This window comes from Anomaloglossus baeobatrachus, chromosome 11, assembly GCF_048569485.1.
Source record: "Anomaloglossus baeobatrachus isolate aAnoBae1 chromosome 11, aAnoBae1.hap1, whole genome shotgun sequence".
Lineage (NCBI taxonomy): Eukaryota > Metazoa > Chordata > Amphibia > Anura > Aromobatidae > Anomaloglossus > Anomaloglossus baeobatrachus.
In genome coordinates this window covers 171,052,267-171,076,390 of record NC_134363.1, presented here as the reverse complement: position 1 = coordinate 171,076,390, position 24,124 = coordinate 171,052,267, and the positions used below count along the sequence as shown (strand labels likewise).

At 55.8% G+C, this 24,124-nt stretch overlaps 1 protein-coding gene across 5 annotated transcripts in view; it reads left to right on the top strand.

The window, feature by feature from the left end:
• Positions 1–24,124, top strand: part of CEP164 (centrosomal protein 164) — a 164,881-nt gene that overhangs the window by 66,287 nt on the left and 74,470 nt on the right. For all 5 annotated transcript variants that reach the window (XM_075328360.1, XM_075328356.1, XM_075328357.1 and 2 more), the window contains 3 exons: positions 11,379–11,595; positions 11,796–11,873; positions 18,905–19,000. In XM_075328360.1, the coding sequence (XP_075184475.1) occupies positions 11,379–11,595; positions 11,796–11,873; positions 18,905–19,000 (391 nt within the window). The remainder of the gene's footprint in view (positions 1–11,378; positions 11,596–11,795; positions 11,874–18,904; positions 19,001–24,124) is intronic.

The window sequence follows — 24,124 nt, the reverse complement described above, 5'->3', positions numbered from 1 at the left end:
AGACCCAGACGATTGGGGTATAGCTACTGCCTCCGGAGGCCACACAAAGCACTACACTAAAAAGTGCAAGGCCCCTCCCCTTCTGGCTATACCCCCCCGTGGTATCACGGGTTCTCCAGTTTTCAAGCTTTGTGCGAAGGAGGTCAGACATCCATGCATAGCTCCACAGATTTTAGTCAGCAGTAGCTGCTGACTATTTCGGATGGAAGAAAAGAGGGCCCATATAGGGCCCCCAGCATGCTCCCTTCTCACCCGTTGATGGTGTTGTAAGGTTGAGGTACCTATTGCTGGTACGGAGGCTGGAGCCCACATGCTGCTTTCCTTCCACATCCCCCTGGGGGGCTCTGAGGAAGTGGGATCCTGCCGGCCTCAAAGCTCTGACGCCGGGCTCCATCCACAGACCCATTTGAACCTGCTGGATACGGAGCTGGAGTACCGTTCAGGGACATGGCCCTGCACCATTACAGGTACTCTGTGTCCCCGTACACACAGGCACAGCACACTCCAGACTTTCTGGGTGTGCTAGTGCGCCGGGGACAGTAAAGGGTTACAGTCACTGCAGCTTTGCTGAGTGACTTTGTGTATTGGGAACTACCGCGCCGGACGCTCCGGGAGCGGCGGCGCGGCTGGGACTTGTAGTTCGCCGGGGACTGGGCGCCGACCGCGCTTTTACGGCGGCGGCGCTTATAAATCCAGTCCCCGGCTTCTGCGGCCTAGTGCCGCTTCGTTCCCGCCCCCTCCCTGTCACTCAGGGAAGGGGACAGACGCTGAGCAATCAGCAGCGCCGAGGGCTGGAGCCTTATTTACATGCTCCAGCCCTCTCACTGCACACTGTCGGACGCCGGATTCCCGCTCTGACTTGGGGCACGCCCACGGCCCGCCCCTCCTCACACGAGCTGGGGAAGACGCCGGCAGCCATTACTGCAGTCCGAGCTCGGACTTTCGGCAACCAGGCAGGACGGTGGCGACCATACACCCGCTTATAGGCGGGCGGTAAGCGGCACACATAGTGCTGACCCCAATATATACTGCAGTGTGTACATGTGTATTTCTCTATCGTTTCATTGGGGGACACAGGACCATGGGTTATGCTGCTGTCACTAGGAGGCTGACACTAAGTAAACAGAAAAAGTTAGCTCCTCCCCAGCAGTATAACCCCTGAGCCGGAGGCGGGCTCAATCAGTTTTTTGCTTAGTGTCGTAGGAGGCTGATGTGGGCCGACTGGGCCCCCTTCAGCCACTTGATTTTTTGCGTATTTTTTTCATTTTTTCTCGGCGACGCTCGTCGCTCTCATCTGTGGTACTTTTCTGTTTCTGCAGGTATCGTACTTATCTTCCTCAGCTCTCGCAGCCCGGTGGGTACCACTCCCTAGGGTCGCAGAGGTTTGAGTCTTCGGGCCCTCGTCCCCGTCCATTCCCGCGGTACCAATCCCTGGTGTGTTCGTGCGGGGCAGAATCTTCCTGGGCACCCCTATCCGCTCTGCGGTATCACCCCAAAGGGCGCAAGGGGCTAGGCAAATAGGGACTGGACCACAGCGCGTCTCGATCTGGATGGGGCCCGCAGCGCTGCTACGTTTTTAGGGTTTTCTATCCCCCACCAGGTCCACCTCCCTGCCTTCTTCAGCCGTTTCCCTGGTGCCCGCAGCCATCCCTTCTGCGAGCGGAGCACACAGGAGTATGTGCAGAGTCTCAGCCTGCACTCTGGAGCGCGCCGAGGATCAGGTAGGACACCATCTCCTACCTTCTCCCCCTCGGGCGGCTGTACAAATGTTAGGCCCCGGTCTGGGCCTAGTCGCCGGGCACCCCCGCTCCCCGGCTTCTGCTTGGTACTGGGCGTCCCAGGCTGCGCCGCCGCCGCTTTGCTGCCGGATCCGCCGCCGCTGCCTCTGCCCGCGCGGCAGCGTCAGACTTTAGCCCCCGGCGTCGGCCGGGCCCCCGGCGTTCTAGGCCGCGACGCCGCCGCCTCGCGGCCGGATCCGCCGGCACCGCGCGCGGCAGCGTCATAATTTAGCCCCCGGCTTCGGCCGGGTCCTCGGCGTCCTAGGCCGCGACGCCGCCGCCTCGCGGCCGGGGCCGCCGGCGCTGCCTCGGCCGCGAGGCAGCGTCAAAATTTAGTCCCCGGCTTCGGCCTGGTCCTCGGCGTCCTAGGCCGCGACGCCGCCGCCTCGCGGCCGGATCCGCCGGCACCGCGCGCGGCAGCGTCATAATTTAGCCCCCGGCTTCGGCCGGGTCCTCGGCGTCCTAGGCCGCGACGCCGCCGCCTCGCGGCCGGGGCCGCCGGCGCTGCCTCGGCCGCGAGGCAGCGTCAAAATTTAGCCCCCGGCTTCGGCCTGGTCCTCGGCGTCCTAGGCCGCGCCGCCGCCGCCTCGCGGCCGGGGCCGCGAGGCAGCGTCAAAATTTAGTCCCCGGCTTCGGCCTGGTCCTCGGCGTCCTAGGCCGCGACGCCGCCGCCTCGCGGCCGGGGCCGCCGGCGCTGCCTCGGCCGCGAGGCGGCGTCATAATTTAGCCCCCGGCTTCGGCCGGGTTCTCGGCGTCCTAGGCCGCGACGCCGCCGCCTCGCGGCCGGGGACGCCGGCGCTGCCTCGGCCGCGAGGCAGCGTAAAAATTTAGCCCCCGGCTTCGGCCTGGTCCTCGGCGTCCCAGGCCCGCCTCCTGCGCTGCCCCAGGCATCATCAGGGGGGTGTGGGATATTTTTTTTTTTTCCCGCTCCCTCAGTGTTCATTTTATTTAAAAAAAAAAAAAAAAGATTATGGGAAAAACAGAACACACTTTTTTGGTAGTGTATATTTTTTATATTGGATCGATTTTTATTATAGATACGTGCATGATCTTGCATACATTGACTCCTACATTGCTTATGCGGGCACTTGTTTTTTCTTTCACGTTTTTTAGTACATGGCGTTTTTTCAGCTCGACTTTTTAGTGATTTTGGGCTGGTAAGCCCAAGACTCGGTCCCCCCTTTTGTGAGTTAGTTTCAAGAAGATGTCAGATTGCTTTGACCCCTGCCGGCTTGTAACGCCCTGTCTCAGGCCACAACTCCCCTCGCTACGTCCCTCGGGTTCGTGCGCATGCGCCGCGTCTACGGCCGATGTTCGGTCATACCATCCATAGGACTGGCGCAATCCCCTCGGGGAGGGGAGTCCCGTACCAGGGTCTTTTATCTTCTATGCTGGAAGTGGACCAGGTCTCGTCCTTGTGGCTCCCCAGTTTCCACGTATCCCCCAGGTCCAGTCTGACCTTCCTCTGGCAGTCTTCCGACATCTCGGGTGATGGCCCAGGCTTCCACCTCTGCTGGATTCCGAGCAGGACCTAGATGTCTTGGCGCATGACGAATAGCCTGCTAAAAATGGTGAGTCAAGCCGTAAGGCTGCGGACAGCCCTCTTCTCTCCGTGCATGCATGTCTCCCTTAAGACATTTGAAGCAGTCCCTGATGTGATCAGACGGCATCCAGAGCTCGCTGAGTTACCACGGGCTCACAGACAGCTACCGGACACGGAGTTGACCAGCAGTAAGTCTTGTCATTGTCTTTTTTCCCTTCTCCAAGGCGATTTCGGAAGAGAAAGGGCACACTATACTGGAGTCGCTAATGATCACAGACGGCAACCAGACACGGCGTTTACCAGTGGTAAGTCGTGTTATTGTCATTTCATCCCCCCAAAGGGCTCTGGAGAAAGGGGGCATGCCTCTTTGCAGGAAGCAAGGTGGGGGCCACTACGGTTGTTTTCAGTGGACAGCCAGTTGGCACGGTGACTACGTGATCATGGATAATCCCCGGACGTGATTTTTTCCCAGTGGTAAGTCCGTTTATTTGTCTTGCCCCTTCTCGAAGGGGGCTCAGAAAGGAAGCGGCACGCTACCCTTTATGCGACCCGCCTGGGTTCCTCCGGGCTTCTCGTCACTATCGTGCCGCTCCGCAGGGATTTCCCGGACACCATACGCAGCGGTCCACGTCTCACCTATGCCGACCCAGGGCTGGGTCTCCTCTTGAGTGAGTACCCTCTTTTCACAAAGCTGATGTCTGCCCACTACCCGGCCTGAACCTCTAGCATCAGTGTTCCCACCATCGAGACCTCTGACTCGGGATCAGGAACGCAGATTCGACATCTAGGAAGTCCCTGACTTTTTTTCCGACTTTCGGGAACGCCCTTTCGGAGATAGGTCGAGTCTAGTTTATCCCTAGGCTACGTCAGGGTAGGCTACTCTCCCCCCTAGGCTACGTAAGAGAAGGGTATATCCCCTTCCCGGCATCGGCCCTGATGCACCAGGTTTCGTTCCCTCACGCAAACCCGTCTGAAAGCCTTTATCCCTACAACAGCCATCTCCGCCTGGCATGGCTGCGGTCTCCTGACACAGAGCCCCACGTGCTTTTTGCCTCCCGTGCCCGTTCCTTCCCTTCGGTTTTTTGGCTCCTTCACAGCCTGTGGCGGTGCACATACCAGATTTCATCCCGGACTCTCCAATGGAGCACGCTGAGGAACGGAGACAGGAAGGTTCCGTCTTCGCGGGTGACCCGTCAATCCCCTCCTAGCGGACCAGTCTTCGCAACCATCCCTGGAAAGCTTCCTTTCCTCCCCTGGAGCTTATTATCAACCGTCACCAGCCTCCCGTGCTAGGGTATGCTATCCCACCATTCCTCGGCAGGGTCCCGAGGGACACTCCTAGAGCGTCGTCTCTCCTTCAACATTCCGGACTTCAGAGGCAGCTGGTTAGCCCAGTTACAATTTCTTCTCTAGGTCGCGGTGACCCAGCCAGGTTCCAGTCGGACCATGCCACAGCGGTGATTACATCATCCACCAGGAAGATGCAGTGAGTGTCATGGCAAGGGAAGAGGCCAAGAAGATCTTGCTCTGGGACGGGTCCCTTCACTCGCTAATCTCGGCAGCACATCCCTAGCGGGGACGTTTGGACGGCCGATGTCCGCGGTAGGATGGACCTCCCGTAGGTAAAGGGCTCCAACGCGGAAATCACCAGCCAGATCGCTGGCGAAGGAAGACCTCTGGTCGTGGACCATTTTTGGCCTTCCGATCCAAGTCTCAGTCAAGGGTGCTTAGAGTATGCACCTGCTCCGGACTAGATGTCGACGCCCTAGTCCGGTCGTGTAGCCTGTTCAGGCTCTCGTGCATCTGCCCGCGGCTTCCTATGATCTCAAGGGTTCTCAAGATGGACCAAGGCAAGCGATAGATCGGGAGTGACCCAGGCGAGCATAGTTTCACATATTTTACTCATCTCCTCGCAAATGCCCCGTGGCCCCTTCCAGACCGCAAAATTCTTCCGTGTCGGGGCCCCTCTATTCTACCAGGGCTCAGAAGTCCCAAGTTACATAGCCTCATCAGGGGATCCCGGATGCTGGCTCGTCAGGACGGTGGGCAAGATGATGGCAGATATTGAAGAGGGCCGGGAATCAAGTTTCCTTGAAGATTTTATTTCATCGTTCACTAGAAATGTGGGACCTGAATCCAGTGATGGGTTCGCTCAAGGTTCCCCTTTTTTCCCTGCTACCACCTGTTTTGATAGGTGGGCTCCTCATGGCCATCGGGTTGTTACAGACGGCATCAGGGCGGTCAGCCCTCTCGTCGTTTTTTCCCCATTTTCCGGCTCCGCCAACAGGACAAGGGGGGGCTCCAGCCAGAACCTTTCGTTTCTGTCCAAGACACCTCGCTGTTCCTTCCAGCAGAGGACTTTGGGTTTCGGTCTTTCGGCTCTAGGCTCCTCTCCCAGCCACAAAGGGGCATAGTTCGTTCCAGGGCTAGTGCGAGCCCTCAGTTTTTCGTGTCTGCAGGACACCATCTTTCGGTTACGCCGGTCGTCAATACATTCTTTCACCCTTGCCCAAGAAGCGTGTGCCGGCGCCAAGGGCCAGAATTTCACATGGAGCTTTTCCTCCATAGGTGTAGACTATCGCATGAAGGACGGACTTCCGCCGCGGTCTACCGGGCAAGGGGGCACCCTTGAAAGATTGGACTCCAGTCGTAGATCGACCAGGTCCCCTGGTCCGCCACCCGCTCTAGCTGGCATACCTTGACTATTTTCTACCAGGTTCACACCCGAGCTTGGCAGAGGCCAGTCTTGGCGTAGGGTTTGCGGGTGGCATTGGCACACCTGGTGCAACATTAGGCGCTTGTAGGTCTGGGTCAAGCCCACTCCGGTGATGGTTTTTTCTTCCCACCCAGGGACTGCTTTTGGACGTCCCATGGTCCTGTGTCCCCCAATGAAACGATAGAGAAAGAAGGATTTTTGTGTACTCACCGTAAAATCTCTTTCTCTGAGTCTTCATTGGGGGACACAGCACCCACCCTGCTTGTGTTTTTTGTTATATAGGACATGCCTGTTGCCCCAGTGCCTGTTTTCCCAGGTCACTGGTCACACGAATGATCGTCATAGTTTCTTACCTTGTTTTATTCAGGATTGTTTGGTTCTCCTCCTACTGCTTGTGCACTAAACTGATTGAGCCCGCCTCCGGCTCAGGGGTTATACTGCTGGGGAGGAGCTAACTTTTTCTGTTTACTTAGTGTCAGCCTCCTAGTGACAGCAGCATAACCCATGGTCCTGTGTCCCCCAATGAAGACTCAGAGAAAGAGATTTTACGGTGAGTACACAAAAATCCTTCTTTTAACTGCATAGGTCGCTATATGCCCGCTTGGAGAGCGACACATCAGCAGCAGGAAAGCAGGTGTGCTAAGGCACAGGCTTTCTAGGCTGCTTGTATTGCACGTACTGAAGTGTTCATTTGTGTTTATGCTTGTATGCTATACACTGCACTGTACAGTCGCTAGTCTTAGCTATATTCTCCTGGAATGGCTAGACTACAGCAGCAGAAAACCAAGGGTGCTGGGGCACAGGTTTTTTTCTATGCTGCTTGTATTGCATGGGCTGCAGTGTGCATTTGTACTTGTGCTTGTATGCTATACATTGCACTGTATGGTCACTCTTCTGGGCTATATTCACCTAGATGACTAGTCTACAGCAGCAGAAGAGCAGAGGTGCCAGGGCACAGGCTTCTATGCTGCTTGTATTGCTTGTGCTGCAGTGTTCATTTGTACTTTATGCTTGTATGCTATACATTGCACTGTACGGTCACCAATCTTGGCTATATACTTCTAGATGGCTAGTCGGCAGCGGCAAAAAAGCAACACAGATTTTCAGTGCTGTTTTTACTACATGGGATGCTGTTCATGACACCGTCCCATTGTGTGCGTGCTCCCCTGTAGCACTTCGTCTGCCGGGGTCTCTAGCACTTCGTCTGCCGGGGTCTCTACTAGTCGTGGCCAAAGAAACCACCTGTCATCCCTGTCCAAGGACAGGGACGGAGTTGCAGTTTCGACAGATATATTGTCATAAGATAGAGACTTGCAGTCCAGACAGGCCATGGGCAATCTTCCTGACCAACCTCATTTGGAACGGGGGGGTCCCAGAAGGACTCTCTGTATGATAAGGCAGCTCTCCAGGACTTTGATCCTGACATCGCTATCAATCCGGATACACCGGATGGTAACGCCATACGGAATGATCCTATAGCGTCCATCAATGGAAGGTTGGATCTTTCTCCCTCAGCTCCCCCAGTGGAGGAGTCAGCTTCACAGCAGGAGAAGTCCCTTTTCAGTATCTCAAACGGATATTGAGTATTTTTCTGGCCACGCTGACTTCAGAGAAGCAGTCCAGAAACACCACGCTTACCAGATAAGCGTCTTCTCCAAACGTTTTTAAGATACACGTTATCCCTTTTCCCCTGACGTGGTCAAGCGCTGGACCCAGGGTCCAAAGGTGGATTCTCCAATCTCCAGGCTTGCGTCTAGAGCATAGTTGCACTGGAGATGGGGCTTCACTTAAAGATGCCATTCACAGACAGATGGACTCTGGTTGAAATCTGTCTAGGAGGCTATCGGCGTGTCGGTTGCTCCGGCATTCACAGCCGTATAGGCAACCTAACCTTTTCAGCTGTTCTTGCGCAGCTGGCCTTGAGCACATGTACATCTGTACCGCAGAGGCGTCCGTAACTCCGCAATGTCTGCACTGCGACTTACCCTATTAATGCTGTCCTAAAAGTACAGTCGAGGTTTCGGTTCTTCCCAAGCTCGGGCAGGTCCCAATTGTCCTCGTGCAAAAGGGCTACAAAACCTCAGACGGGCTCAGATTCCGGCCGGGCTCAATCACGCCCAAGGAAGGCAGCCGGAGGAACCGCTACCAAGGCGGTCTCCTCATGATTCTCAGCTCTCTCTCTCTCTCCGCATCCGCGGTTGATGGCAGACTCCCCCGCCTTTGGCGACATTTAGCTGCCACAGGTCACAGACCGGTGGGTGACGGACATTGTGCTCACGTGCACAGGACAGTGTTCTGTTCTCGTCCTCCGACTCCATTCTTCAGAACGGCCCCACCTCCCCACCGAGCAGATGCCCTGCTGCAGGCGGTGGACGCTCTAAGAGCAGAAGGAGTGGTGATCCCTGTCCCCCCTCAGGAACGAGGGCGAGGGTTTGTACTCCAATCTCTTTGTGGCTCCAAAAAAGGACGGCTCCTTCCGTCCTGTTCTGGACCTAAAACTGCTCAATAAGCATGCGAACGCCAGGCGGTTCCGGATGGAATCCCTCCGATCCGTCATTACCTCAATGTCTCGAGGAGACTTCCTTGCCTCAACAGACATCAAAGATGCCTATCTCCACGTGCCAATTGCTACGGAGCACCAACGTTTTCTACGTTTTGTGATAGGAGACGACCATCTTCAGTTCGTAGCTCTGCCATTCGGTCTGGCGACAGCCCCACGGGTGTTCACCAAGGTCATGGCAGCAGTGGTAGCAGTCTTGCACTCTCAGGGACACCCGGTGATCCCTTACTTGGACGATCTACTCGTCAAAGCACCCTCCCTCGAGGCATGACAACGCAGCCTGAATGTTACGCTGGAGACTCTCCAGACTTTCGGGTGGATCATCAATTTGGCAAGGTCAAATCGGTCACCGACTCAATCACTAACGTATCTCGGCATGGAGTTCACACTCTATCAGCGATAGTGAAGCTTCCGCTGAACAAGCAGCGTTCACTGCAAACAGAGGTGCAGTCTCTCCTTCAAGGCCAGTCGCACCCCTTAAGGCGCCTCATGCACTTCCTAGGGAAGATGGTGGCAGCCATGGAGGCAGTTCCCTTTGCGCAGTTTCATCTGCGCCAACTGCAAGGGGACATTCTCCGCCAATGGGACGGGCAGTCAACCTCCCTGGACAGGAAAGTCTCCCTTTCCCAGACGGCCAAGGACTCTCTGCAATGGTGGCTTATTCCCACCTCATTGTCACAGTGAAGATCCTTCCTACCCCCATCCTGGGCAGTGGTCACGACAGATACGAGTCTGTCAGGGTGGGGAGCAGTTTGTCTCCGCCACAGGGCTCAGGGGACGTGGACTCAGCAGGAGTCCACCCTTCAGATCAATGTTCTGGAAATCGGGGCAGGGTATCTTACCCTACTAGCTTTCCAGCAGTGGCTAGAAAGAGAGCAGATCCGAATCCAGTCGGACAACTCCACACATGTGTTTCCACCTCTGGCACTCTTGCCCAGAGTACTGCGCAAAAAATCAGATCCGATTGCAGCCGCGTCATACTCGTCGCCCCAGACTGGCCGAGGAGATCGTGGTACCCGGATCTGTGGCATCTCACGGTCGGCCGACCGTGGTCACTACCAGGCTGGCCAGACTTACTGTCCCAAGGGCCGTTTTTCCATCGGAATTCTGCGGCCCTGAACCTGACTGTGTGGCCATTGAGTCCTGGATCCTAGCGTCTTCAGGATTATCCCAAGGGGTCGTTGCCACCATGAAACAGGCTAGGAAGTCCACCTCTGCTAAGATCTACCACAGAACGTGGAAGATTTTCTTAACCTGGTGCTCGGCTCAGGGAGTGTCTCCCTGGCCATTTGCATTGCCTACTTTTCTTTCCTTCCTGCAATCGGGGTTAGAAAAGGGCTTGTCGCTCGGCTTCCTTAAGGGGGAAGTCTCGGCACTATCCGTGTTTTTTCAGAAGCGTCTAGCACGTCTTTCTAAGGTGCGCACGTTCCTACAGGGGGTCTGTCATATCGTACCCCCGTACAAGCGGCCGTTAGATCCATGGGATCTCAACAGGGTATTAGTTGCTCTCCAGAAGCCGCCTTTCGAGCCTCTGAAGGAAGTTTCCTTTCTCGCCTGTCACAGAAGGTGGCGTTTCTCGTTGCGATCACATCGCTTCGGCGAGTGTCTGAGCTGGCAGCTCTGTCATCCAAGGCTCCCTTCCTGGTGTTCCACCAGGACAAGGTAGTGCTGCGCCCCATTCCGGAGTTTTCTCCCTAAGGTCGTATCCTCATTTCATCTTAATCAGGATATATCCTTGCCTTCCTTTTGTCCTCATCCGGTTCACCGGTATGAAAAGGACTTACGTTTGTTAGATCTGGTGAGAGCACTCAGACTCTACATTTCCCGCACGGCGCCCATGCGCCGTTCCGATGCACTTTTTGTCCTTGTCGCTGGTCCGCGCAAGGGGTTGCAGGCTTCTAAAGCCACCCTGGCTCGATGGATCAAAGAACCAATTCTAGAGGCCTACCGTTCTGCGGGGCTTCCGGTTCCTTCAGGGCTAAAAGCCCACTCAACCAGAGCCGTGGGTGCGTCCTGGGCATTACGACACCAGGCTTCGGCTCAACAAGTGTACCAGGCAGCTACCTGGTCCAGTCTGCACACTTTCACCAAGCATTATCAGGTGCATACCTATGCTTCGGCGGATGCCAGCTTAGGTAGAAGAGTCCTGCAGGCGGCAGTGACACCCCCGTAGGGGAGGGCTGTTTTGCAGCCCTAACATGAGGTATTTCTTTACCCACCCAGGGACAGCTTTTGGACGTCCCAATCGTCTGGGTCTCCCAATAGAGCGCTGAAGAAGAAGGGAATTTTGTTACTTACCGTAAATTCCTTTTCTTCTAGCTCTTATTGGGAGACCCAGCACCCGCCCTGTTGTCCTTCGGGATGTTTTTGTTGTTTGCGGGTACACATGTTGTTCATGTTGAACGGTTTTTCAGTTCTCCGATGTTACTCGGAGTTAATTTGTTTAAACCAGTTATTGGCTTTCCTCCTTCTTGCTTTGGCACTAAAACTGGAGAACCCGTGATACCACGGGGGGGTATAGCCAGAAGGGGAGGGGCCTTGCACTTTTTAGTGTAGTGCTTTGTGTGGCCTCCGGAGGCAGTAGCTATACCCCAATCGTCTGGGTCTCCCAATAAGAGCTAGAAGAAAAGGAATTTACGGTAAGTAACAAAATTCCCTTCTTTACATTTGGGAACTAATCAAGACCGTTTTTTTTTTTTTTTTTTTGGCGGCTGACAATCTTTATAAGCTGAGACTAATGTCGCAACTCTCTTCTGCTTTGGACTCGTCCATGTCCTGCAGGATCCGGGAAGAGGAACTTCGAGAGAAGCGTAAGCAGGCGATGGAGGACCTGGAGGAGTCTCAGGAGGAGAAGATGCTACAGGATAAGCAGCGACTGCTGGAGAAGATGAGGCGAGAAACGGAAGATTTACTGGAACAAGAAAGGAAAAAGTCACTACGGGAAAGAGAAGCTTACCTAGAAGAGCGGAGGAGGACACACGGGCAGGAGACGCAGGAGGCGAGTGATTGTCCCCTTATATCTGGATTATGTATTCACCCCTTCCTGACTACATGCACTTTACACATGGGGTGCGGGTGAATGGAGTACAGGGGGTATACAGCAGCATCTGCATATAATGGATTTTATTATATATTTTCTTGTTAAAATGTATTGGTCCTATTGGCTGATTTTCTTCGCTCTGTTTTTTTACTTTTCAGGTCCTCGAATCTTTGGAGAAACAGCATCGGGAAGATCTGGAGCAGCTCAGAGCCAAAGCTCTTGGGAGACATCACAAGGTCAGAACCGGAGGCGTTTTGGAATTCATATATATATATAATATTCTGTTGAAAGGGAACCTGTCAGAATCTTCACACATATACTTCATCACAGATGAACCCTTATTGTACAGATCACGTGTGTCCATCTTGAGAAGCCTAGTGTGGAAGTCCTATGCAAATCAGACTAGAAGTGCACTGAGGGCGGGTCACTGCACCTGGGCTGATTTGGGGGAGACTCTAGCGGTCTCTTAAGGTCTCAAGGCCCTTTCAGATTTTCTGGAATGTCATGTGTGCACGCAGGAACAAATAACAGACTGTGGTCAGTCAATAGCGTCCTCTCGTGAGAGAAGCCAGTGAGATTCTGCTTGATTTATTGTTTTACAACTTTTGTAGTTCTAGAAAGGGTGTAGGCAAGATATTGTCCAATCAAATATCGCGGGTCGGATTCGGGGCGTGAAGCAACTTGCATCGTCTCTATGGACTGGTTGGTCCAAATTGCAGGTGTTCGCCTTGTCGTTATCATCTTAGGCATTGTCCAGAATGCAGGCGCCATCATTGAACCACAGAAGCTGGCATATTGCATTAAGGACAATCGCTGAATACATTATATATATAACTAGAAGGTGGCCCGATTCTACGCATTGTGTAGTTCATGTATGAATTTTGTTATATATATATATATATAGATAGATAGATAGATAGATGTTGTGTGTAGTTACCAAGTGTTTGTGTAGGGCGCTGTACATGTTCTGGGTGTTGTCTGGGTGTAGCGGGGGGTGAGAGCGGTGTTGTATGTGTGTTGCGTTGTTTGTGGAGCGCTGTGTGTCTGTTGCGTTGTGTGTGTGTGTGTGTTGCGCGGTTTGTGTGAGTGTGGTGTGTTTTGGGGGAAGGTATGTTTTGTGAAATGTGTGTGTTGTGCGGTATGTGCGTATATTTGTGTGTGCCACGGTGTTTGTGTGTTGGGTGTTGTGTGTGTGTGCAGCGTTGTCTGTGTGTGTGGGTGTCTGTGTAGGGCAGTTGTTTGTGGTTCCCAGTGTGTGTGTGGTGTGATGTGCAGTGCGCGCGCGCACGTGTGTGTGTTGGGTGTTGTGTGTGTGCACTTCCATCGTGCTCCATCCTCCATGCAGCACACTCCCCATCATGCTCCATCCCCCATGCAGCGCACTCCCCATCGTGCTCCATCTCCCATGCTACGCACTCCCAAACGTGCTCCATCCGCCATGCTGCGCACCCCCCATCGTGCTCCATCTCCCATGCTGCGCACTCCCAAACGGGCTCCATCCACCATGCTGCGCACTCCCAAACATGCTCCATCCGCCATGCTGCGCACCCCCCATCGTGCTCCATCTCCCATGCTGCACACTCCCAAACGTGCTCCATCCGCCATGCTGCGCACTCCCAAACGTGCTCCATCCGCCATGCTGCGCACTCCCAAACGTGCTCCATTCGCCATACTCCGCACTCCCCATCTTGCTCCATCCCCCATGCAGCACACTCCCCATCGTGCTCCATCCCCTATGCTGCGCACCCCCCATCGTGCTCCATCTCCCATGCTGCGCACTCCCAAACGTGCTCCATCCGCCATGCTGCGCACTCCCAAACGTGGTCCATCCGCCATGCTGCGCACTCCCAAACGTGCTCCATCCGCCATGCTGCGCACTCCCAAACGTGCTCCATCCGCCATGCTGCGCACTCCCAAACGTGCTCCATCCGCCATGCTGCGCACTCCCAAACGTGCTCCATCCGCCATGCTGTGCACTCTCAAACGTGCTCCATCCGCCATGCTGCGCACTCCCAAACGTGCTCCATCCGCCATGCTGCGCACTCCCAAACGTGCTCCATCCGCCATGCTGCGCACTCCCAAACGTGCTCCATCCGCCATGCTGCGCACTCCCAAACGTGCTCCATCCGCCATGCTGCGCACTCCCAAACGTGCTCCATCCGCCATGCTGCGCACTCCCAAACGTGCTCCATCCGCCATGCTGCGCACTCCCAAACGTGCTTCATCCGCCATGCTGCGCACTCCCAAACGTGCTCCATCCGCCATGCTGCGCACTCCCAAACGTGCTCCATCCGCCATGCTGCGCACTCCCAAACGTGCTCCATCCGCCATGCTGCGCACTCCCAAACGTGCTCCATCCGCCATGCTGCGCACTCCCAAACGTGCTCCATCCGCCATGCTGCGCACTCCCAAACGTGCTCCATCCGCCATGCTGCGCACTCCCAAACGTGCTCCATCCGCCATGCTGCGCACTCCCAAACGTGCTCCATCCGCCATGCTGCGCACTCCCAAACGTGCTCCATCCGCCATGCTGCGCACTCCCAAACGTGCTCCATCCGCCATGCTGCGCACTCCCAAACGTGCTCCATCCGCCATGCTGCGCACTCCCAAACGTGCTCCATCCGCCATGCTGCGCACTCCCAAACGTGCTCCATCCGCCATGCTGCGCACTCCCAAACGTGCTCCATCCGCCATGCTGCGCACTCCCAAACGTGCTCCATCCGCCATGCTGCGCACTCCCAAACGTGCTCCATCCGCCATGCTGCGCACTCCCAAACGTGCTCCATCCGCCATGCTGCGCACTCCCAAACGTGCTCCATCCGCCATGCTGCGCACTCCCAAACGTGCTCCATCCGCCATGCTGCGCACTCCCAAACGTGCTCCATCTGCCATGCTGCGCACTCCCAAACGTGCTCCATCCGCCATGCTGCGCACTCCCAAACGTGCTCCATCCGCCATGCTGCGCACTCCCAAACGTGCTCCATCCGCCATGCTGCGCACTCCCAAACGTGCTCCATCCGCCATGCTGCGCACTCCCAAACGTGCTCCATCCGCCATGCTGCGCACTCCCAAACGTGCTCCATCCGCCATGCTGCGCACTCCCAAACGTGCTCCATCCGCCATGCTGCACACTCCCAAACGTGCTCTATCCCCCATGCTGCACCAGCATCAGCCTCTCTACCTGCAGCATCAGCCTTTCTACCTGCAGCATCAGCCTTTCTACCTGCAGCATCAGCCTCTCTACCTGCAGCATCAGCCTTTCTACCTGCAGCATCAGCCTTTCTACCTGCAGCATCAGCCTCTCTACCTGCAGCATCAGCCTCTCTACCTGCAGCATCAGCCTCTCTACCTGCAGCATCAGCCTCTCTACCTGCAGCATCAGCCTCTCTACCTGCAGCATCAGCCTCTCTACCTGCAGCATCAGCCTCTCTACCTGCAGCATCAGCCTCTCTACCTGCAGCATCAGCCTCTCTACCTGCAGCATCAGCCTCTCTCCTCCCAGCATCAGCCTCTCTCCTCCCAGCATCAGCCTCTCTCCTCCCAGCATCAGCCTCTCTCCTCCCAGCATCAGCCTCTCTCCTCCCAGCATCAGCCTCTCTCCTCCCAGCATCAGCCTCTCTCCTCCCAGCATCAGCCTCTCTCCTCCCAGCATCAGCCTCTCTCCTCCCAGCATCAGCCTCTCTCCTCCCAGCATCAGCCTCTCTCCTCCCAGCATCAGCGCCTCTCCTCCCAGCATCAGCGCCTCTCCTCCCAGCATCAGCGCCTCTCCTCCCAGCATCAGCCTCTTTCCTCCCAGCATCAGCCTCTCTCCTCCCAGCATCAGCCTCTCTCCTCCCAGCATCAGCCTCTCTCCTCCCAGCATCAGCCTCTCTCCTCCCAGCATCAGCCTCTCTCCTCCCAGCATCAGCCTCTCTCCTCCCAGCATCAGCCTCTCTCCTCCCAGCATCAGCCTCTCTCCTCCCAGCATCAGCCTCTCTCCTCCCAGCATCAGCCTCTCTCCTCCCAGCATCAGCCTCTCTCCTCCCAGCATCAGCCTCTCTCCTCCCAGCATCAGCCTCTCTCCTCCCAGCATCAGCCTCTCTCCTCCCAGCATCAGCCTCTCTCCTCCCAGCATCAGCCTCTCTCCTCCCAGCCTACCCCAGCCTCAGCCTCCCCCAGCCTCAGCCTCTCTGTCCCCAGCCTCAGCCTCTCTGTCCCCAGCATCAGCCTCTCTGTCCCCAGCATCAGCCTCTCTGTCCCCAGCATCAGCCTCTCTGTCCCCAGCATCAGCCTCTCTGTCCCCAGCATCAGCCTCTCTGTCCCCAGCATCAGCCTCTCTGTCCCCAGCATCAGCCTCTCTGTCCCCAGCATCAGCCTCTCTGTCCCCAGCATCAGCCTCTCTGTCCCCAGCATCAGCCTCTCTGTCCCCAGCATCAGCCTTTCTGTCCCCAGCATCAGCCTCTCTGTCCCCAGCATCAGCCTCTCTGTCCCCAGCATCAGCCTCTCTGTCCCCAGCATCAGCCTCTCTGTCCCCAGCATCAGCCTCTCTGTCCCCAGCATCAGCCTCTCTGTCCCCAGCATCAGCCTCTCTGTCCCCAGCATCAGCCTCTCTGTCCCCAGCATCAGCCTCTCTGTCCCCAGCATCAGCCTCTCTGTCCCCAGCATCAGCCTCTCTGTCCCCAGCATCAGCCTCTCTGTCCCCAGCATCAGCCTCTCTGTCCCCAGCATCAGCCTCTCTGTCCCCAGCATCAGCCTCTCTGTCCCCAGCATCAGCCTCTCTCATCCCAGCATCAGCCTTTTCTGTCCCCAGCATCAGCCTCTCTCCTCCCAGCATACCCCAGCCTCAGCCTTCCCCAGCCTCAGCCTCTCTCCTCCCAGCATCAGCCTCTCTCCTCCCAGCATCAGCCTCTCTCCTCCCAGCATCAGCCTCTCTCCTCCCAGCATCAGCCTCTCTCCTCCCAGCATCAGCCTCTCTCCTCCCAGCATCAGCCTCTCTCCTCCCAGCATCAGCCTCTCTCCTCCCAGCATCAGCCTCTCTCCTCCCAGCATCAGCCTCTCTCCTCCCAGCATCAGCCTCTCTCCTCCCAGCATCAGCCTCTCTCCTCCCAGCATCAGCCTCTCTCCTCCCAGCATCAGCCTCTCTCCTCCCAGCATCAGCCTCTCTCCTCCCAGCATCAGCCTCTCTCCTCCCAGCATCAGCCTCTTTCCTCCCAGCATCAGCCTCTCTCCTCCCAGCATCAGCCTCTCTCCTCCCAGCATCAGCCTCTCTCCTCCCAGCATCAGCCTCTCTCCTCCCAGCATCAGCCTCTCTCCTCCCAGCATCAGCCTCTCTCCTCCCAGCATCAGCCTCTCTCCTCCCAGCATCAGCCTCTCTCCTCCCAGCATCAGCCTCTCTCTTCCCAGCATCAGCCTCTCTCCTCCCAGCCTACCCCAGCCTCAGCCTCCCCCAGCATCAGCCTCTCTCCTCCCAGCATCAGCCTCTCTCCTCCCAGCATCAGCCTCTCTCCTCCCAGCATCAGCCTCTCTCCTCCCAGCATCAGCCTCTCTCCTCCCAGCATCAGCCTCTCTCCTCCCAGCATCAGCCTCTCTCCTCCCAGCATCAGCCTCTCTCCTCCCAGCATCAGCCTCTCTCCTCCCAGCATCAGCCTCTCTCCTCCCAGCATCAGCCTCTCTCCTCCCAGCATCAGCCTCTCTCCTCCCAGCATCAGCCTCTCTCCTCCCAGCATCAGCCTCTCTCCTCCCAGCATCAGCCTCTCTCCTCCCAGCATCAGCCTCTGCCTCCCCCAGCATCAGCCTCTCTCCTCCCAGCATCAGCCTTTTCGGTCCCCAGCATCAGCCTCTCTCCTCCCAGCCTACCCCAGCCTCAGCCTCCCCCAGCATCAGCCTCTCTCCTCCCAGCCTACCCCAGCCTCAGCCTCCCCCAGCATCAGCCTCTCCCCATCCCAACCACCTTCCCCAGGATCAGCCTCTCTCCTCCCAACCTCCTTCAGCACGCCGTGCTCCTGTGCCGACACTCACAGATCCGATCGCATACACTCAAACACACACACACACACCCGATCGCATACACTCACACACACCCGATCGCATACACTCACACACACCCGATCGCATACACTCACACACACACACATTGACGATATTGCACATACGCGCTCACACTCACAACATCCGGAGATACCACATGCTTCTGGCCATGTGATCCTCCGGCAGGTCCTGGAAGCTCACAGCACAGTATCGCCGCCAAGAAGCAAGCGATATCTCCGGATGCTGTGAGTATGTGGATGCGATGTGATGTGTGTGTGAGGTGTGTGTGAGGTGTGTGTGTGATCTGATATGTGTGTGTGTGTGTATGTGTGTGTGTCTGTGGTTATGTGTGTGTGTGTGTATGTTCCGCCGCTGCAGGACCTTGATGCGCTGGTAACTATGCTACCATGGTTACCAGCGTATCTCGTCCCCCGCTCGCACGGGAGCCCACACCAGCATACGCCGGCCAGCCCTAGCAATGCGAGGGTATGTGTCGGCTGGTTTGGCGGCGTACGCTGATGTGGGCTCCCAGGGGTACAGTATTCACCTGGTAGTCGTGGCTCTGTGACCGTGTCGTTTCGGGGAATGCGTGGGGGGGCGGGGCCAGAGCTAGCGTGCATTGCGTGAGGGGGGCGGGGCGTGGCAGAGTTGCCAATGCCTGCAGGGTGCCGGGGCGAGAGGCCAATCTGTGGGGGGGGCGGAACCTGGGCGAGCGGCCGGCCAATCCGTGTGGGGGCGCAGCCTGGGCGAGCGGCCAATCCGTGCGGGGGAGCGGGGCCATGGCGAGCCCAGCGGCCAATCAGCTTTGTGTCACCGTAAGGACACAATTTTGGAGCAAGACAGACAGACAGACCGAATAAGGCAATTATATATATATATATATATATATATATATAAAATGTGTGTATGTATATGTATGTGTGTGTATATATATATATAGATAGAGAGAGAGAGAGCAAAAGCATCTATAACTATGTGTTAGTCTATACCAACTAGAATACATATCCTTGCCACTAGTACCCGCCCCAGTGCACTTTTATCTTGATTTGCATAGGACTTCTACCCTAGGCCGCCACATGGGATGTCTACAATAAAAGGAATCATATGAGTTGTCCAGCTCTTATGCAGCCGTATCAATGCTTCCATATGTAACAATCTGTTAATGTCACTTTAGCGTGCTCTGATTCTGGATATGGGGGGTCTGTGTTAGTGGCTCATCCATATAATAATAATAATAATAATTTATTTCTGGGTCTCTCAGGAAGTGTCAGATCTGCAGAGAGAGGATTCAGCGACTCCTGGTGAATTGTACCTGGCTAATAAGAAGATGACCCAAGCGCTGGACTTTGAGACACAGGTATCCTCCTGCAGTAGATTGTCTTATAATTGCTCTCTGTTCCCTGCAGTTTTCCCAATTATTCTATTTCTAATTTCTTCGGCGCTCTATTGGGAGACCCAGACGATTGGGTGTATAGCACTGCCTCCGGAGGCCACACAAAGCAATTACACTAAAAAGTGTAAGGCCCCTCCCCTTCTGGCTATACACCCCCAGTGGGATCACTGGCTCACCAGTTTTCTGCTTTGTGCGAAGGAGGTCAGACATCCACGCATAGCTCCACTGTTTGTAGTCAGCAGTAGCTGCTGGCTATATCGGATGGAAGAAAAGAGGGCCCATATGGGGCCCCCAGCATGCTCCCTTCTCACCCGCGGTGGTGCTTGTAAGGTTGAGGTACCTATTGCTGGTACAGAGGCTGGAGCCCACATGCTGTTTTCCTTCCACATCCCCTGGAGGGCTCTGTGGAAGTGGGATCTTGCCGGCCCCCAAGCCCTGGGGCCGGGCTCCATCCACAGACCCAGAGAACCTGCTGGATTTGGAGCGGGAGTGCCGTTCAGGGACAAGGCCCTGCAACTTTCAGGTACTCTGTGTCCCCGGCAGGCACGGACACTCTCAAGGCTTGCTGAGCGTTATAGTGCGCCGGGGACAGTAGCGCTGTGCGCTGGGGTTAGGTCACTGCAGCTTTGCTGAGTGACGTTACATGTTGGGAACTACTGCGCCGACCGCTACTGGAGCGGCGGCGCAGCTGCGACTTGTGGTGCGCCGGGGACTTTGCGCCGACCGCGCTTTTACGGCGGCGGCGCTTCTAACTTTAGCCCCCGGCTTCTGCGGCCTAGCGCTGCTTCGTTCCCGCCCCCACCCTGTCAATCAGGGTAGGGGAGAGACGCTGCTCAATGGGCAGCGCCGAGGGCTGGAGCTTTATTTACATGCTCCAGCCCTCTCACTAGGCACAGTGGGAAGCAGGCTTCCCGCTTTTCGTCTGTATACGCCCAGGGCCCGCCCCCCCTCTCCACAAGGACGCCGGCAGCCATTACACATGCGGTCTGGCTGGGGAAAGGCAGCAGGCTCTGGGAGACCCAGACTAAAGGGATTTCGGCGACCACACACCCGCTCCTAAGCGGGCGGTAAGCTGCACTTTAGTGCTGGCCCCACTAGTGCCTCAGTGTTATATTGGTGTACTTTTTTCTTGGTACCATATATATATATAGTTGCACTGTAAGGTCGCTTCTTGGCTGGACACCCTGTACTGCTCTGAGGAGGCAGCAACATGTCATCCGCAAAACGCAAGGGTGCCAAGGCACAGGCTGTGTACACTGTTTGTACTGCATGTGGGGCTAATCTACCAGCAGGCTCCAACGACTCTCATTGTGTGCAATGTTCAGTCCCAGTGGCACTTCGTCAGCCAGAGCCTATGGTGGTAGTGGCCCAGGCAGAGACGCCTGTGAACCCTGCCCCGGTGACGGGGACAGACTTTGCAGTTTTTGCTGATAAAATGTCTGTGACTATGGCAAAAATCCTGGAGACCTTGCAGTCCAGGCCAGTTGCTCAGACCATGGACACTGCTGTGTCTATGCTCTCCGGTCCCCCTCAGTTGGAACTAATCCGTACTTCAGGGGGGTCTCAAGCATCACAGGCTGAAGTCTCTGACTCAGATGACAGTCCCAGGCAGCCTAAGCGAGCTCGCTGGGAAAGACCCTCCACGTCATCACACTGCTCAGGGTCTCAGCGACAAGAGTCTCTCTGTGATGAGACTGAGGACGGTGATCAGGATTCTAATCCTGAGGCCCCTCTCAATCTGGATGCCCCTGATGGTGACGCCATGGTTAATGACCTTATATCGGCAATTAATAGACTGTTGGATATTTCTCCCCCAGCCCCTTCTGCAGAGGAGGCAGCTGCACAGCAGGAGAAGTTCCATTTCCTATATCCCAAGCGTAAATTAAGTGCTTTTTTGGACCACTCTGACTTCAGAGAATCGATCCAGAAACACGACGCTCATCCAGACAAGCGTTTCTCTAACCGTTCTAAGGATACCCGTTATCCTTTTCCCTCTGAGGTGGCCAAACGCTGGACCCAGTGTCCAAAGGTGGATCCCCCAATTTCCAAGCTTGCGGCTAGATCCATAGTCGCAGTAGAGGATGGCGCTTCACTTAAAGATGCCAACGACAGACAGATGGACCTTTGGTTGAAATCTGTCTATGAATCTATCGGCGCGTCGTTTGCTCCAGCATTCGCGGCCGTGTGGGCACTCCAAGCTATTTCAGCTGGTTTAGCACAGGTGGATGCTTTCATACATCCAGCAGTGCCGCAAGTGGCGTCCCTAACTTCGCAAATGTCTGCGTTTGCGACCTATGCTATCAATGCTGTCCTAGAATCTACGAGCCGTACCGCTATGGCGTCCGCCAATTCTGTGGTTTTGCGCAGAGCCTTGTGGTTAAAGGACTGGAAAGCAGATGCTGGTTCCAAAAAATGCTTAACCAGCTTGCCATTATCTAGAGACAGACTGTTTGGTGAGCCATTGGCTGAAATCATAAAACAGTCCAAGGGTAAGGACTCTTCCTTACCACAGCCCAGAGCAAGTAAACCTCAACAGAAAAAGTGGCAGTCGAGGTTTCGGTCCTTTCGAGGCTCGGGCAAGGCCCAATTCTCCTCGTCCAAAAGGACTCAGAAAGAACAAGGGAGCTCAGATTCCTGGCGGGCTCACTCACGCCCCAGGAAAGCAAATGGAGGAACCGCTTCCAAAGCGGCTACCTCATGACTTTCGGCCTCCTCCCTCCGCATCCTCGGTCGGTGGCAGGCTCTCCCGCTTTTGCGACATTTGGCTGTCACAGGTCAAAGACCGGTGGGTAACAGACACTCTGTCTCGCGGGTACAGAATCGAGTTCAGTTCTCGGCCTCCACTTCGGTTCTTCAGAACCTCCCCACACCCCAACCGAGCAGATGCCCTGCTGCAGGCGGTGGACTCTCTAAGAGCAGAAGGAGTCGTGATCCCTGTCCCCCCTCAGGAACGGGGGCGAGGATTTTACTCCAATCTCTTTGTGGTTCCAAAAAAGGACGGCTCCTTCCGTCCTGTTCTGGACCTAAAACTGCTCAACAAGCATGTGAACGCCAGGCGGTTCCGGATGGAATCCCTCCGCTCAGTCATTGCCTCAATGTCTCAAGGAGATTTCCTAGCATCAATAGACATCAAAGATGCTTATCTCCACGTGCCGATTGCTACAGAGCACCAATGCTTTCTACGCTTCGTGATAGGAGACGACCATCTTCAGTTCGTAGCTCTGCCATTTGGTCTGGCGACAGCCCCTCGGGTGTTCACCAAGATCATGGCGGCAGTGGTAGCAGTCTTGCACTCTCACGGACACTCTGTGATCCCTTACTTGGACGATCTACTGGTCAAGGCACCCTCTCAAGAGGCATGCCAACACAGCCTGAATGTTGCACTGGAGACTCTCCAGGCGTTCGGGTGGATCATCAACTTCCCAAAGTCAAATCTGTCACCGACCCAATCACTGACGTATCTTGGCATGGAGTTTCATACTCTCTCAGCGATAGTGAAGCTTCCGCTGGACAAGCAGAGGTCTCTACAGACTGGGGTGCAGGCTCTCCTTCAAAGTCAGCCGCACTCCTTAAGACGCCTCATGCACTTCCTCGGGAAGATGGTGGCGGCAATAGAGGCGGTTCCGTTTGCGCAGTTTCATCTGCGTCCACTTCAATGGGACATTCTCCGCCAATGGGACGGGAAGTCAACATCCCTGGACAGGAAAGTCTCCCTTTCCCAGACGGCCAAAGACTCTCTGCAGTGGTGGCTTCTTCCCACCTCATTATCACAGGGAAGATCCTTCCTACCACCGTCTTGGGCGGTGGTCACGACAGACGCGAGTCTGTCAGGGTGGGGAGCAGTCTTTCTCCACCACAGGGCTCAGGGTACGTGGTCTCAGCAGGAGTCCACCCTTCAGATCAATGTTCTGGAAATCAGAGCAGTGTATCTTGCCCTTCTAGCCTTCCAGCAGTGGCTGGAAGGAAGGCAGATCCGAATTCAGTCGGACAACTCCACAGCGGTGGCATACATCAACCACCAAGGGGGGACACGCAGTCGGCAAGCCTTCCAGGAAGTCCGGCGGATTCTGATGTGGGTGGAAGCCACAGCCTCCACCATATCCGCAGTTCACATCCCCGGCGTAGAAAACTGGGAAGCAGACTTCCTCAGTCGCCAGGGCATGGACGCAGGGGAATGGTCCCTTCACCCAGACGGGTTTCAGGAAATCTGTCGCCGCTGGGGGGTGCCGGACGTCGACCTAATGGCGTCTCGGCACAACAACAAGGTCCCAGCCTTCATGGCACGGTCTCGCGATCAAAGGGCGCTGGCGGCAGACGCCCTAGTGCAAGATTGGTCGCAGTTCCGGCTCCCTTATGTGTTTCCACCTCTGGCACTCTTGCCCAGAGTGCTACGCAAGATCAGATCCGATTGCAGCCGCGTCATACTTGTCGCCCCAGACTGGCCGAGGAGGGCGTGGTATCCGGATCTGTGGCAGCTCACGGTCGGCCAACCGTGGGCACTCCCAGACCGACCAGACTTACTGTCCCAAGGGCCGTTTTTCCATCAGAATTCTGCGGCCCTGAACCTGACTGTGTGGCCATTGAGTCCTGGATCCTAACGTCTTCAGGATTGTCCCAAGGGGTCGTTGCCACCATGAGACAGGCTAGGAAGCCCACGTCCGCTAAGATCTACCACAGAACGTGGAGGATATTTTTATCCTGGTGTTCTGCTCAGGGAGTGTCTCCCTGGCCATTTGCATTGCCTACCTTTCTTTCTTTCCTGCAATCTGGGTTAGAAAAAGGTTTGTCGCTCGGCTCCCTCAAAGGTCAGGTCTCGGCGCTATCCGTCTTTTTTCAGAGGCGTTTGGCACGCCTTCCTAAGGTGCGCACGTTCCTACAGGGGGTTTGCCATATTGTACCCCCGTACAAGCGGCCGTTAGATCCATGGGATCTGAACAGGGTACTAGTTGCCCTCCAGAAGCCGCCCTTCGAGCCTCTGAAGGAGGTTTCACTTTCTAGACTATCACAGAAAGTGGCTTTTCTGGTAGCGGTCACGTCTCTTCGGAGAGTGTCTGAGCTGGCAGCACTATCATCCAAGGTTCCCTTCCT